This window comes from Malassezia globosa (assembly GCF_000181695.2).
Source record: "Malassezia globosa CBS 7966 chromosome Unknown mgl_sf_5.2, whole genome shotgun sequence".
Classification (NCBI taxonomy): Eukaryota; Fungi; Basidiomycota; class Malasseziomycetes; order Malasseziales; family Malasseziaceae; genus Malassezia; species Malassezia globosa.
The window spans coordinates 446,952-461,764 of record NW_001849867.1 but is presented as its reverse complement, the minus strand read 5'-3'; the positions used below and the strand labels follow the sequence as shown (position 1 = coordinate 461,764).

The window sequence follows — 14,813 nt, the reverse complement described above, 5'->3', positions numbered from 1 at the left end:
AGAACCTTTTCTACAGGCTTGCTTGCTTTCGAAACACGTACGCTACCCTCTAGCTTCCATGAAGCATGGAAGGCCGATGTCGTCACTTTGTACCAAAGCATAGAGCCATCGCTCGTTCCAATGTATGCGTGCCCCTCGCTCGCGGCAACACTGCGCACAGAGCTGCTTAGTTCGCCCGGACTATTTTTTGCACCATCCTCAAGGAGCACAAAAGACACCAGCTCCTCTATCGAGAATGGGGAGCTGGTCGTGCACATTCACACAGAACTATACGGCGTTGCGTTCGACTATGCCGGAAATGACGTTGACCCTCGCTTGTGGAGAAAATAAGGGTGGAGATTTTAGACATTCATACGTATGCATGTACGAATGCACCTTGACATTGTTTGGGAACCTCCAGTCAGCCCGTCGACTCAGCAGCGTTGCCACACACATATAACCTTACTACGATCGATCCAACAGCATGTAATAGAACTACGGTCATGTTGACTCTCACTCTCCCTCGCCTTTCTTTGCTCGTTCAACAACTCACTATGCTTGCTTTTCTGCATGACGCAGCATGACGCGCTGCATCGGTGCCATCACGAGCAGCATGATGGGTAAGACCACTGTTGATAATAGTGCCATACGCAAAGCTGTCGCAGGAATGCAACCTAAGAAAAGTCGCTCAAACACCAAATCGATTGGGATTGGTGGTGCCACTTTTGTTGTCGACTTTATTGCCTTGGAAGACAAAGTCCATCCATAGACTGCTTCAGCCCACCGACTCAGGATGGATGTCGATTGGCTTGGCGATGCGGACAAAGACACGCCATACATATTTGCAGATATACGCGCAAATAATAGTTCACACGGCACCTTTGGGCTCGTACCGGGTGCATGCCTTGGTAATGACAAGACCTCATCGGGCGTGAAAACATCCAAGGAAAAATTCGCCGGTATCTGTGGAACATGTTAGGTCTTGGGCAAATATCACGTACATTTGCAGGCGCAGATAGTCTCAATTGATAACGTTGCGTGAGACTCCAGCGCCACGACGTGGGTATCCAAAGTAGCGCTCGTTCATACCAGCTGATGCGTCGTTGGTGTACGTGTACACCCACTTCCAGATCATTGTAGTCAGGAAGCAGTGCTATCCACAGGCCTTGCGACCCGGCATTGGCTCGGAAGCGACGCGGCTCGGAATGCACATTCATCATCGGCCTATGTTAAAGCGTGCGATCACAACATACCATTGCAAAGATAGCTTTTGGATGGCTGCATTGGCCGTTCGAGAACACAGTGTCGGGCCAAAGTTACGAATTTCTGTATTGGCCCATACAGATGCGATGAAGAATGCCCAGACAAACACAACTTTGAGCCGCATGTGCAGCTACCAATGTTGTTGCATTTTACCCATCCCCCTATTTCACTCAACTCTCTCTCCCTGACCAACTTTCACCAGACACAATCTCACTTTCCTGGCGATGACGCACACCTCCACTTACTGTGTCACACCATCCTCAAGGAATGGGACATGGATCGAATGACAAGTTGTTCATAACGCCGTCCGAGTACAGCGGACAGCATGGGCAGCATGGAGCAACCTCAGGCGCACGCCGAGAAATGAGCGTCGTTGTACCGTTTCACATGTGTGCCATCACGCACCAACCCTGGACTACGCCGGCATGCCTTGTGCAGGATGGCCTGATTTGTGAAAAGGCACACCTTGTCGCATTCATTGAGCAGCATCACCAGAGTCCTGCAACTGGCGAAAAAGCTAGCATCGATGATATTCTCATCTTACATATAAGTCAGAATGAGCGGCAAATGTCGCAGGACCCCGTCTCGATGCGTGAATTCACGGACCACAGTCACTTGGTGGCAATCCGGACGTCCGGACATGTGTACTTGTATGACACCGTGTTTCAGCTGAATGTCAGGACAAAGAATATGCGCGATCTTGTCACAGATGTACCTTTCACGAAAAGTGACATCTTGACGTTACAGGATCCGCATGACCCAGGTCGTCGCACCATGCAAAACATGTATCGTACGTATTTATGTGTTGCGGGCTTACACAGACGTACAACATCATCTCACTCCGAAGTACGGTATGTAGATCGTGGACTAATGCAGGATTATCAGGTTCTGGTGGTGATGATTCCGATGTCAATGCAGCTGCCACGGGCAGTACGAAAGGGTTGATCGAGCAGTTGCGACGACAAACGAAGCCCAATACTGACATGGCGCCAAGTGCAGCGCCAGCTCCCGGATTAGCGCAAGCTACGAGAAGACCAGATGTGAATGGGACTGCCAATCCTATCTCGCCCGCTATGATGCCCTGCACGCGCCTTACGAACAAGTCGACGGGACGTGCGGGTGCGAGCTTTACATCGTCGAGCTTGACGCCGCAGACCACGTCAGAGCAAATTGCCGTGGACGAAGAGGAGGTCATGTTCGAATTCATGTCGCAGGCTCAAGCAAAGCAGACTAAAAAGGCTCTGGTGCGTCTTCAGACGAACTTTGGCGATCTATTGTTAGAACTTTACGCGAACAAGGCCCCCCGGACTTGTTACAATTTTTTAATGCTTTGTCGACAGGGCAAATATAACAACACAATCTTTCACAGAAACATCCCAGGCTTCATGATCCAAGGTGGCGATCCCACAGGCACAGGACGTGGTGGCGAATCGATCTGGGGAAAGCCATTTGCTGATGAACTCGTGAATCCAGGTGCGTACCGCCATACCAGTCGCGGCATTGTATCTATGGCCAACAAGGGATATAATACAAATGGATCACAGTTCTTTATCACGTATCGAGCGACACCACACCTTGATACCAAACATACCGTATTTGGGCACCTCATCAGCGACGACAACGATACCAAATATCCTGTGCTCGATGCTTTAGAACGAGTCCCCAACGAGCCTGACTCAACTAAGCCGATTCGACCCATCAAGCTCATTGAGGCGCAGGTATTTGAAGATCCATTCGCTGAATACATGGCACGTGAAGAGGCCAAGATGCGGCGTCAAAACCCTGATGAAGAGGAACGCTTGCGCAGAGAAACTAAGCGCCGCAAACGCGAAGAGGACAGGACTACATGGTATGTTCTCGCACGCATGTGGATAAACAGACTCACGCACTACAGGCTCGGCACACGACTGGCACCAAAGAACATGGATGCGGCATCCTCAACTGCTACCGTGCCGAGTGCACCATTGCGTGTTGAGCCGCAAGATGAACATGGTCTCGCAGCACTCGCGGGACTGAAGCCTTCGTCCAAGACAGGTCCCCCGCCACGCCAGAGTCCTGGCATGGCTGTGAGGCGCGGTGGTTTTGGCGACTTTTCTAGCTGGTAGTGTTCACACCAATACGGTTCACGCTATGGACACGAAGAAGCATGTGCACAGCATGTCGTAGCACACGTAGGTGGCGTCTGATTGGTAGTGTATCACGTGAACATCCACACCGTCGATTTGGAGCCCCGTTGAGGACGCCCAACATATGTTACGTCAGCACACATGGTCACTTGCCACGCACTCCCTCACACACACGCACATACACACTTTCACCCCACATTTTTGAACTGGCACCTATTACGCAGTCTCTTTGGTGTCTGTTGCCGGTATCATGGCGTTCCAATCCATGATCTCGGGCGCAGAATGCTCGACGTCTAACAATACATTGTCGCAATTTTTGAAGCATACGCAAACAGATCGCTCACTTCAGCAAGATGCTATGATCGGTCCCACTGGCATATCGGCACGACCCGGGTTCCGTACACGCCCACCGCCACCCGCTGGTGTTCAAGACGTGGACAAATTCTCCCGGCAGAGAGAAACTCCGAGAGCACCAGTCTTCGATATGCATGCCATGCACGCAGAAATGGAGGCACTTCATGCGCGCATGCCACCACAGGTTCGATCGTCGCCCAACGCTTGGGCGCATGAACTGCAACAGCAACAAAAACAGCCCCAGCCTCCTCTAGATCCAAGGATCGCACACCAGCTATCAGCACCGCATCAAATTGACTCTGGCCCATCGTGGGGAAAGGAATTTCATGCTGACCTGTCAAGAATGACTGAAATGCGAGGTACCCGCGGCGATACCATGTCTTTGCGCGCGCCTGTGGGTGGGGGCATGGGCGTCGGCATGAATATGGGTATGGGCATGTATGGAGTAGGACAGAGCGGCATGTTCTTGGGTCACGGCATGCTTTCCAATATGTCCCGCCCAGAGGCGCACGCCAACAATCCGAGAGTCGTGGAACTCGATCATGCCAAATGGGATGAACAATTTCGCCGCTTGGAAGAGGCCGACGCTGAGGCTCAGGCAGAATTGCCGTCCCAGACGGATTCATCAAGTAGAGACCAAATGCGCGAGCCTGATGACAACGAGGCATTGGCATTAAAGGAGCTGCGTGAAATGGAAGCGCGTCTTCGCGACGAAGTGCAGGATGAAAATCCTCGCTTCGAAGAATTGTGGAATGCACTCAAGGATCCAAGTCTGCTGGAGAAGTCGGATGACCTGGCCAAATGGGAGGAGCAGCTGATGGAGGCTGTCGCTGCGGAAGACCCGATCAATTCGACACATCCCGGAGGTGGTCTGGGCCCCGGCGTCCTGGGTCTCGAAGAAGAAGATGGACTCGGTGAAGCAGAAGCCTTACTGAGAAACGAGCTCAACGAGATGGACGAGAGTGGCTTCCCGACGCTTGGTGCGTATGAATTTGAGGCAAACAATCCATTCGCGACGCATCCCGCACCCTACGCCGAGGGTATTCGCCTTGTGGAAAATAATGGCAACTTGACCGATGCCACGCGTCTCTTCGAAGTCGCAACACAGCGCGATCAAGACAACATTTCCACCGATGAAATTGATCGAACACGCGCAGAAAAGTCACGAGCATGGCAAAAACTTGGCGAAACACATGCAATGAACGAGCACGAGGAAAAGGCAATTCAGGCCCTGGTCCAGGCACTGAACATTGATGCGTCGAATCTCGGGGCACATCTCTCTCTGGCGGTCTCGTACATCAACGAAGGGTATGACCAAGCTGCCAATGCGACACTACTCAAGTACATGGCGCGCTCACGCCCGCATCTCGCTCCGTCCAATAACTTCCCGCCACTTGAAACGGAGCGCACGGATCCTTGGGCACGTCTCAATTATGTGCGTGATTTGTTCTTGAAGGCTGCCCGCGAAGATGCAGCGCACGGTGTGATGGATCCCGAAATCCAGGTGGGATTGGGCCTGCTGTTCTATTCAACCTCGAGCTACGAGCAGGCCAAAGACTGTTTCCAGGCCGCACTCGAGTCTCGTCCGAATGATTGGCAGTTGTGGAATCGCCTCGGCGCCACGCTGGCCAATGGTGGCAATTCTGAGCTCGCCACGGAGGCATATCACCGTGCCTTAGAACTGCGCCCATCTTTTACACGAGCAATCTATAATCTCAGTGTCTCATGTATGAATCTCGGCGCTCATCACGAGGCTGCCGAACATCTATTGTCTGCTCTCGCGTTGCAGCGTTCACAGTCCGTGCCTGACACGCCGGCTTCTACAACGATGCCACCGCCACTTTCGCATGCCAGAGAGAGCGAAAGCCTGTGGAACACGCTGCGGAGCATTATGACTGTTATGAATCGCATTGATCTTGCGAATCAGTGCCATGTCGGGTCTGACTTGCATGTGTTCCGCCGTGCTGGCTTTGAGTTTTAAGACCGTGCTACGTGTCGGCACACCTCCTGGATAGCCGGTACAAATTGCTTGCGAGTCGCGCGAAGGTCTTTTTGGTTCCACGCGACAGCAAAGTATGCATCACGCTTTTGATCTGGCCGTGCATCATGAGCCACGCTGTCGAGTGGCTCCAGATCTACCATGTGCGATTGGAGTGAGCTGAGCTGCTCAGCCAGATCCTGCACGCCACGCTTCGCATTGGCTTCCGATGCCAATAGCATGAGCTCGCGGCGCCACGCCGCCTGTTCATCTTGGTAGCCGGCCAACACCATGAGGACATCGACTTGATGTTCTTCAGCAAAAGCGAGTGCATCGTCGTAGAACCCGCCTGCTTCGGTAAGAGCACGTAACGGGAGTGTGACAGATGCCATTCCGATCGTCCAGCAACCACCGTGAGCCGCAGCGCATGTCATTTGTTTGTAGTCACGACGAAGGTGATCGGTCGTTGACAAATGAGACGTGTCATTCTTCATGCGCTGCAGGTCATGAAAGAGAGCATCTTGGTGTTCGATAGGAAATGAAAGATGGGGCGCGAGGCACCGCTGTGCATCATAGTCAAGAGTTTGGGCCTTTCCAGCCCTGCGATTAAAATTCACTGTATCGAGAAGAATAGCCATATACAACAGGTCAGCCACAAATGTGGGCACATCGTCAGGACGCCAGTGCATGGTAAGAACACTCGCGCATGATCCAGCGTCGTCTGGCGAATATATTACGCGCCGCGCATTCAGGTGCTGGTGCTCGTCCTTGTGATGATCAAAGATCCTGTCTATGGTCGCTTGCTGAAAGTACTTCGTCGCCTGGTTGTGATCTACCAATACAACATGCTTGTCCCGTGACATGGTTGGTAGCTCATCTAAGCAGCACAAAGACGAAGCCTCGATCCCACATCGTTCCAGAACTGCCAAGTTCTCTGGGCGCAGCCGCAAATCGTCCCGACGTGCTTGGACGACTGGGACCCATGTTTGATCACGCTCAAAGAATGCAAAGGCAATGGCACACGCGATGCTATCCAAGTCGGCCGCTTCATTCCCCACAACAAAATGTGTCGCACTTGAAGCATCCGTCGCGCGACGAGATGCCCAAAATTCCTCAAGGACCTGCATAGCACGCGACTGTATGTGAAGGTTGGTACGCGTGAGTCGTTCCTGAGCACAGAGCTAATTCAAGAAATAGGCTGCGAATGGCTCAAGCTATATGTGTGTATGACAGTGGGGCCGGCCACATTGCAATACGTGTGTTACTGGAGGCACGAAGTTGATTTTTTTTTTATAGCTGCATTGAATATTTTTTTTTTTGGGCCATCAACAACACTAAACTCATCGTTAGCACTTACCATGACGGCGGAGCGAGGAGCGGGCTTCCAGGCATATGCGCGCCTGCTCGATGCACGCTTGTTACGTGCGCTTGCCGATCTCAAGTATAGCACACCGACACCCGTGCAGCGCGAGTCGCTCGAACACAGCTTAGGTGGCGTAGCACGAGACATTCTCGCTCGTGCTCGCACAGGCAGTGGAAAAACACTCGCGTACGGGCTACCTGTGATCCAAAAGATCCTTGCAGAAAAGCAAGACATCCCACGCTCAAGCACAGCCTATGCAAATACACGCGCGCTCGTGTTGGTGCCATCACGAGAGCTGGCCGAACAGGCGACGCGCCAGCTTTCAGCCATACTAACGTACTGCCGAGATGTTGTGCAAGTGGCCAATATAGCGCGGTCCGTCAAGGCATCCGTGCAGAAGCTCCTGCTTTCTGAAAAGCCGGACATTGTTGTCGCAACGCCTTCACGAGCCCTGGCTTGTCTGCAGTCGGGTGACTTGGTTATTCGTGATTCACTGCAGTCTTTGGTAATTGACGAGACTGACTTGGTGTTGTCGTATGGATACGATGCAGACGTGAAGGCTATACTGCACGAAGGCTTTTTATCTCGCACACATCAGACGTTTCTGATGAGTGCCACACTTGATGACGATACAAATGCATTACGTGGTCTCATGCTCAAGGATCCCGTCGTGTTGCGCCTGGAGCATGATCCAACCACAGCTGCCAACCTAACGCAGTATTACGTATATACGTCGGAACAAGACAAGTTCCTGCTCGTGTATGTGATTTTGAAGCTGCGCTTGATTCGAGGCAAGTGCCTGTTGTTCGTCAATGACATTGACCGGTGCTATCGACTCAAGCTCTTTCTCGAGCAATTTGGCCTGCGAACATGCGTGCTGAATGAAGAGTTGCCAGTGAACAGTCGCTTTCACATTGTCGAGGAGTTTAACAAGGGCAAGTACGATTACATTATTGCCACGGATGTGAATGCTGCAGAACTAGATCCTACACCAGCTAAATCGTCTTCTTCAGCTTCTAGCAAGTCCCAGCGTAGCAAAGAGTTCAGTGTTTCCCGGGGTATCGATTTTGTCGCCGTCGCTTGTGTGATCAATTTTGACCTTCCCACATCTACACGCGCCTATACCCACCGCATCGGACGTACTGCGCGTGCTGGCAACACTGGCACAGCCCTCAGCTTTATCGTGCCGAGGAGCGAGTTTGGTCAAAAAAAGGCCATTGGCTGCTCCACTTGCAAATACGATGAACAAGTGTGGGACCGCATACTTGCAGACCAGAAAGCGCATGGCTTGCAAATCCATCCGTGGAATTATGACCACACGCAAGTCGATGCTTTTCGCTACCGCATGGAGGATGCTCTTCGCAGTGTGACAAAGGTGGCCATCAAAGAAGCTCGAATCCAAGAAATCAAACAAGAGATCCTGAACAGCGAGGCACTCAAGGCGCATTTCGAGCAGAATCCTCGCGACCTGGAATACCTTCGTCATGATCGGGCGCTGCATCCTGCTCGTGTCCAGGCCCACATGAAGCATGTGCCCAGCTACTTGCGCCCGCGCATCGCTGCGATTCCCGGCACAGCTCAACCTCCTACACCCAGCTATGTGCCAAAAAACAAGCCCAGAATCTCCAAGCAAAAGGGAAAAGGTTCGACTGGTGGGAGCAAGAGTGTGTCTCGCTCTAAATCAGGCAGCAAGAAGAAAAACGATCCTCTCAAATCGTTCTCATAGATCATGTGCTCTTGGGCGTGTCGGTGAGTGTCATGTGGAGAAGTTCCGCCACAGTTTGTCTTCCATGTAAGTGTAATGCTTGTCCGTCCCTATTTCACGTAGTTCCACTCGGAAATCTCTGGCACCAGGCCAGCGTGCGTCCTGTTCATGAGCCGTGCATCTCCGGACGCAGAACATGCGGCAGCGTTCCTTCTTGCTAGGTGCCAGCAAGAATGGCATACCATCGATGCACACCTTTCATCACCAAGTCGACATTGCCGACCAGAGCTCCCTGAAGTTGTACAAAGTTTGCGTCGTTTGTGTGCCGTCGTCGTAGAAGATGATGAACTCGCGCCTCCAGATGCTCTTGGCGCATGTACAGAGTACATCGTGAGACAGAACGTGCCGAACGACCTACTCGGTCTCTGTATGGCTGATGAGCCGCACGGCGTCCTGGCCGAACTCATACGGACGTTTGTAATTGGATTCGCAGACTTCCCTCACCTTTTCTCGCAAATGAGTGCGTCATCCGCACTCTCATACAAATCTTGCACTTGTCTTTGCGAAGCGAACAAGCACATCTTGATTCTGACATCATCGAGCTCGTATATGCTATTGCATTGCGTGTTCACCAACAGCCAGATGTGCTACAACTATTTGTACGTCTTGGCTCTCACTTGCCGAAAGACCGTCTGAACGATCGCTTCCCACTTCTGGTGTACATTCTCCGTCACATTCATATCGATGGTGAGCACGGACGTCACATGCGAACGTCGCTCGTATGGCTCATTCATGCGCTTCTTTCGGTCGCTGGCCCTGTTTCTTCGCCTGCCATGCATCTTGACCATCATATCTGCACAGAAATTGCTCGATCCTTGAGTGAAGCTATTGCTACGTCTTATGACCGCTTGCCAATGTTTCCAGTCTCACCATCTGCGCCACATCACGAAGCTTGGGTGTATGAACGCTTCCCTGCATCCACTGTCCGTTGGCCAGTCTCAACATGTTATGAATCATCTGCGTTGGGTACATTCATCGACTCACTTTGGCTTATCCAAAGCATTTGGTGCATTTGCTCGTCCTGTATCAAGCCTGACCCGCTTGCTGACCAGCTCGACATTCTTGTCACATCCGTTCTTGAGCAGTTCAAGACTTTGTTCGTGCAACCCTGCTTACAGCGCGCATTGGATAAATGTTATGCAGCAGCAGAATCGATGTGTGCCATGCTCTACTATACAGACATCCTTTACTCCGTGCTGGAGCCATGCACACCTCTTTCTCGGTGCTTGTGGGTCCAAAATGATGAGCGATGTTTCGCCGATATTATCCATAAAGGTTTGCAAGACTCATCGTCTCATACGCTGGCTTATGCATTGCGTGCGGCACAAACATGGTCCCGGTGGACTTCGTGGCATGATGCAACTCCCGGGACTCGCCCGCTTTCTGAGCCTCATTCGTGCATGGCATTTTCTCTTGTCGCGATGGCCGAACAATTACAGGTGCCCAAGAACCGTGCATCATTCTCGCATCGATTTCTCATGCACCTCACGTCCGTGGAGCAAACGATGCGTGACGATCCCATGTATTACGATGTACCGGGCACGAACCGTCGCTCCACATACAAACCGCTAGATGTATTTCAACCGCATATTGGACCCGGGGAGTACTTTCTACAGCCTCTGACAAAGCTGCTTCGCCACTGGTTTTCTGCTCCTCTTGAGCAGAATATACGTGTCATTGACGCATTTGCATCGCTGTGCCGCTCGCCCTTATTGAACATTGACGGGCTGCTCCATGCTGACAGTACAACGCCTCCTATCCTTACTTTCTATCTGTACATGCTCTACAATCAATGCCTTGATTTTCATCATCACATGCCCGACTTTTCGTTTTATTTGAGCCAGCGCAAAGTCCAGTGTCTTGGTACTCCACTTCCTGAAAAGTACCAACCAGATTACCACAGTGCGTGTCCCCTCTTTCATTCCCTGTGTCCGGAGAGTGGTATTGACTCTATGGAACAGTCATTCCGTCAGGCGAGCTGGATACCGCCAGACTTGTCTCACACGACCTCCTTCACCATACGCACTTCAACCAGTGATCAGTCACAAGTCTCTACGTCGTCTCTTGATGGCGCGCTGCACATTGTCGTGTCTGTGTCTCCATGCAGTGCGCCAGCTTCAGGTCCATGGTACGACCCCGCAGTATATGGTGTTGAAGATGTGCCTCTTGTAAATATCTTGGACAATGTCATCCTGCTAGAGGAGGTGCTCCTCGAAATGGCCTGTACTGCTTCATTGCGTCACGCTTGGGGCATCGACAGGCCGTGCAGCCATTCGTGAATAATGACCACGTGCTTTCATTCTGGTCGCGCATTGTGGAGAGCACGTCCTGTTGCATCAACGCGTCTTGTACATTCTTGCCACGTCCATTTCTACTGCTTTGCGCTGAATGCATACCCTGCCTGCCCCTGCCCATGACACGCGGATGGCATAGTCGTCTCATTCGGAAATGCGTGCCGATCGGAATCTTGTTTCTGTTCGCGTATGTATCTCTCGGCTAATGCCAGTTTTTTGTACTATGTCATTGGTTATGAGTTTTACAGTTTGTATCCATGTCTACACTAATGCCAGTATCCCGCGTTCTCTTGGCTGATGATGCCACATGGGGTACTTGTACGTACAATCAAATTCTTCTGATTCAGTTTTCCATGTCGGTTTTCTGCACTGCCTCTTTCTCTACTGTGTGATAACGCATTTGCGCCTCTGTTTGGCTTCCTCCTTGCGCCTTCCTGTGTATCAATACGTAAAGTCATGGTCACCCATCGCGCGCAGGATGCCTGCACTACGTCTTCAATTGCCGACCGCTTGTTACACTCCCTTCGAAGATGATGCGATCTCTTCGCTCGTGTATGCATGTGATCCACAGGGCACCCCTGAGCGCTGCTGGCGCGATCGTTGCCGCGGTCACTGGAAGCCGCCCAAAATGCGGCACTGTCGGTTGTGCGGTGAGTGTCGCTTCTTTTTTGATCACCATTGTCCGTGGTTTAACAACGATATCGTCGCTCCCACGACGTTGCTTCCGTTTCTTGTGTTCACAGGTGTCACGCCAGTGCTCGTATTGCTTGCTTGTAGGCAACTCGTCTATTGCACTTGGATCCATGTCCGAACACTATGGCATCTCGGACATGAAGTACCCATTTTAAACGACTGGTTTTGGACCAATCGCTGGACGTGGGTTTTGGGTCCCGTTTGCCACCCACTCGTTGGACTTTTTCTTGCATCCTTTCACGTCGAGGCGTCACCGTATGGTAATGGTGACATATTCTCGACCTCAGATCCACGCCCGACATTTCGACTTCCTCTCGCCTTGTTGCTTGCATGCATTCTATCAATAATTACAGCGAGCCTGTGCTTATCAACTATGAGACAATTATGGTATGGAAATTTCACAGTCGACACAGAGCGAGCGCGTTCTTTGGCCAAACTCCAAAAGAGGGTCGGCTTATCACCCGAGCTCCAGCTTAAGAAACGATCACTCGAACCACCGGAATATTTTTGGGTGCCTCAAAAGCAATCTGTCGTTCATGTATCACCTGATTTGTCCACCCACATGTATAACGACGACAGAAGTTGGATGTCTAACATCCGGCGTTATCTCGGTCTTTCCTCCTCTAATCCATTTGAATTCTCGCCAAAATTTCTGCATCTTTTATTGAAATAATGCATACGTGCCGCCAAATGTGGAACACAGTCACTTTCGCCCACAATCATCATGACGAACAGATATCCCTAGTTATGTAGGCATCCTACAAGATGATGGCCACTCTGTCACTACATCATAACCTTCCTGTGCTCTCACGACCAGCCATTCTTAGCTAAGCCATGCACGGAAAACCCCCCGAAGATACATTCCCTCGGAACCTTTTCAAAATCTCTCCGAACTCCATACCGAAGTGAGATATTCGTGAGTGGAGAGTGTCTTTAAATACGCGTACTGCGAGCCTCATGTCACCATTCTATCCATGTCTTGTTGAAATATGAGCATGGAATCATTCCGTAATCTGCACTCGCACTCGGATGATCCGCGCTGGTACAAACCGAACGATGAAGAAATGCACCAAGCTCAAATCATCGAGCCTTGGTCTGATAATATCAGACATGCTAAGTACATGTCATATATCTATTGCGCTTGCATCTTAGTGGCTGCTATTCTTCATGGTTTTCGCCTCCTGCGCGAGCAATACCCTCGAATCGTTTTATACACCTCAAAAATTCCTTTGATTCCTTCATGTGTCGCACTTTGCCGCATGGTCGGCTATGCACGCATCAAAATCGGTCCATGGCGACTGCCAGCTGGAAGATATTTGGTCATTTGTGGCTGCTTCATACTTGGCACTGTTGTATGGTGCTTTGCTATGACGCCGCATTATAGGCCCCACAACGAAGTGGGCTCACCACCTTTGGCGATCCGTGCTGGCATGATGGCTGTGGGCATGCTTCCATTTATTTTTGCTTTGGCCTTAAAATTGAATCCCATATCTTTGTTGTCCGGTGTTTCTCACGTACATCTTCAGTACTATCATCAAGTGTCGAGTATCATGTTTCTGTTTTTCTCAATTGTGCATACCGTCCCCTTTATCTGGCAGCCCTTACGTGAAGAGGGCTTTGAGAGGCTGAACTTTGTTTGGCATGAAAGCTACAAAACATACTGGTCCGGCACTGTCGCCATTTTCTTCCTTCTCTGGATCTGCGCATCTAGCTTGGGTATCTTTAGACACATGAGCTACGAATTTTTCGTCGTGCAACACATCGTCACTTTTACTTTGATGCTTGCTTTTCTGTTTGTCCATGTCGAAGACTTGCTTTCCAGCCATGTATGGCTCTGGGCCGCCGTTGGCATCTGGCTGTTTTCGGTCATAGGACGGTCACTTATCGTACTATTCTCAACGGATTTTTTCGTTGGAGCTCGCTCGCAAGTCCGCGTGCTAGCCTCGGTCGGCCATTCTCCAGGTATTGTTCAAGACCAGCCGGCCAAGTTTGTCCGAATGAGTTTTAACACGCCTTTGCGCTGGCACCCTGGGCAACATGTATATGTTCGTTTTCCGGGCATGGCTGTCACCCAAGCACATCCTTTTACTTGCTTATCACTACCCAGCGTTTCGCCTCATATGCCTAACCGACTTGTTTTATTAGCCCGCGTGCACAAAGGTATCACACAGAGACTCCATGATCATGTTCTTACATTTGGCCAAAGAGCTACAAAGTCCAGCATGCTGTTCCGAAACTTTTCGCTAGATGCGGATTCAGCAGATTCTGGAAAAACTCTTGCTCACGATATGGGACATGAAAAAGAGTCTCTGGCACCTGATGAATATGTCATGTCTTTTATGGCCGCATTGGATGGACCTTATGGCTATTCATTTAGTTTGGGCACGTATGAGCATAGCGTCCTAATTGCTGCTGGGTCAGGCATAACATTTTGCCTTCCACAAGTGTCCGAATTAGTTCGCCGTGCCGCTCATTCCCCTAGGTCGTATCTCACGCGGAGCGTTCGCCTGGTTTGGTGTGTGCGAACCCTTGATATGGTGCAATGGGTTCGTCCTGAGCTTCTCGAACTTGTTTTTCATGCAAGTAATGTGCCTTTTAAAGTAAGCATCGAACTTTATGCCACTCGCGAGCAGAACAATGTTGCCGATGCAGACTTGAACGCTGTTTTGAATATTCATGTTGGAGTTCGTCCAAATCTACATCAAATTTTAAACAATGACGTGGACTTGGCGATGCGACAAGAGTCGACGAGCCTATCTGTGTCTGTATGTGGCACACCGTCAATGAATTTTGACGTGTCGAGATCTGTATCATATATGAACTGGTGTGTAGCGCGGGGAAGCCTCGGATCCCTGCGTGACATTCATTTGGTTTCTGAGTCTTTCGGGATGTAAATTGTTATCGTAAAAGCATGCCTGTAGACGGCTGCACTTAATGCTGTAGAATTATGGAGTACTTGAGCAATCTTTTTAGATTAATTGCGCCATTTCGTCTATGA

The 14,813-nt window shown here is 50.8% G+C and overlaps 8 protein-coding genes across 8 annotated transcripts; 7 read left to right on the top strand and 1 right to left on the bottom strand.

The window, feature by feature from the left end:
* Window positions 1–1,509: 1,509 nt before the first annotated feature.
* On the top strand, window positions 1,510–2,101 carry MGL_2429 (uncharacterized protein; the record flags this gene model as incomplete). Its single annotated transcript, XM_001730581.1, has 2 exons — window positions 1,510–2,032; window positions 2,064–2,101. 2 exons carry the CDS (start codon window positions 1,510–1,512, stop codon window positions 2,099–2,101), a joined length of 561 nt encoding a protein of 186 aa, XP_001730633.1.
* A 124-nt stretch (window positions 2,102–2,225) lies between these two features.
* On the top strand, window positions 2,226–3,347 carry MGL_2428 (uncharacterized protein; the record flags this gene model as incomplete). The annotated part of the gene is made up of 1 exon (XM_001730580.1): window positions 2,226–3,347. The coding sequence occupies one exon, from the start codon at window positions 2,226–2,228 to the stop codon at window positions 3,345–3,347; it is 1,122 nt and encodes a 373-aa protein (XP_001730632.1).
* A 271-nt stretch (window positions 3,348–3,618) lies between these two features.
* Window positions 3,619–5,703, top strand: MGL_2427 (uncharacterized protein; the record flags this gene model as incomplete). The annotated part of the gene is made up of 1 exon (XM_001730579.1): window positions 3,619–5,703. One exon carries the CDS (start codon window positions 3,619–3,621, stop codon window positions 5,701–5,703), a length of 2,085 nt encoding a protein of 694 aa, XP_001730631.1.
* Window positions 5,700–6,827, bottom strand: MGL_2426 (uncharacterized protein; the record flags this gene model as incomplete). Its single annotated transcript, XM_001730578.1, has 1 exon — window positions 5,700–6,827. One exon carries the CDS (start codon window positions 6,825–6,827, stop codon window positions 5,700–5,702), a length of 1,128 nt encoding a protein of 375 aa, XP_001730630.1.
* A 231-nt stretch (window positions 6,828–7,058) lies between these two features.
* On the top strand, window positions 7,059–8,789 carry MGL_2425 (uncharacterized protein; the record flags this gene model as incomplete). The annotated part of the gene is made up of 1 exon (XM_001730577.1): window positions 7,059–8,789. The coding sequence occupies one exon, from the start codon at window positions 7,059–7,061 to the stop codon at window positions 8,787–8,789; it is 1,731 nt and encodes a 576-aa protein (XP_001730629.1).
* Window positions 8,790–9,532: 743 nt separating this feature from the next.
* On the top strand, window positions 9,533–11,107 carry MGL_2424 (uncharacterized protein; the record flags this gene model as incomplete). Its single annotated transcript, XM_001730576.1, has 1 exon — window positions 9,533–11,107. One exon carries the CDS (start codon window positions 9,533–9,535, stop codon window positions 11,105–11,107), a length of 1,575 nt encoding a protein of 524 aa, XP_001730628.1.
* Window positions 11,108–11,241: 134 nt separating this feature from the next.
* On the top strand, window positions 11,242–12,488 carry MGL_2423 (uncharacterized protein; the record flags this gene model as incomplete). The annotated part of the gene is made up of 4 exons (XM_001730575.1): window positions 11,242–11,309; window positions 11,335–11,369; window positions 11,399–11,440; window positions 11,470–12,488. 4 exons carry the CDS (start codon window positions 11,242–11,244, stop codon window positions 12,486–12,488), a joined length of 1,164 nt encoding a protein of 387 aa, XP_001730627.1.
* Window positions 12,489–12,804: 316 nt separating this feature from the next.
* MGL_2422 (uncharacterized protein) lies at window positions 12,805–14,709 on the top strand (the record flags this gene model as incomplete). Its single annotated transcript, XM_001730574.1, has 1 exon — window positions 12,805–14,709. One exon carries the CDS (start codon window positions 12,805–12,807, stop codon window positions 14,707–14,709), a length of 1,905 nt encoding a protein of 634 aa, XP_001730626.1.
* Between the last annotated feature and the right edge of the window lie 104 nt (window positions 14,710–14,813).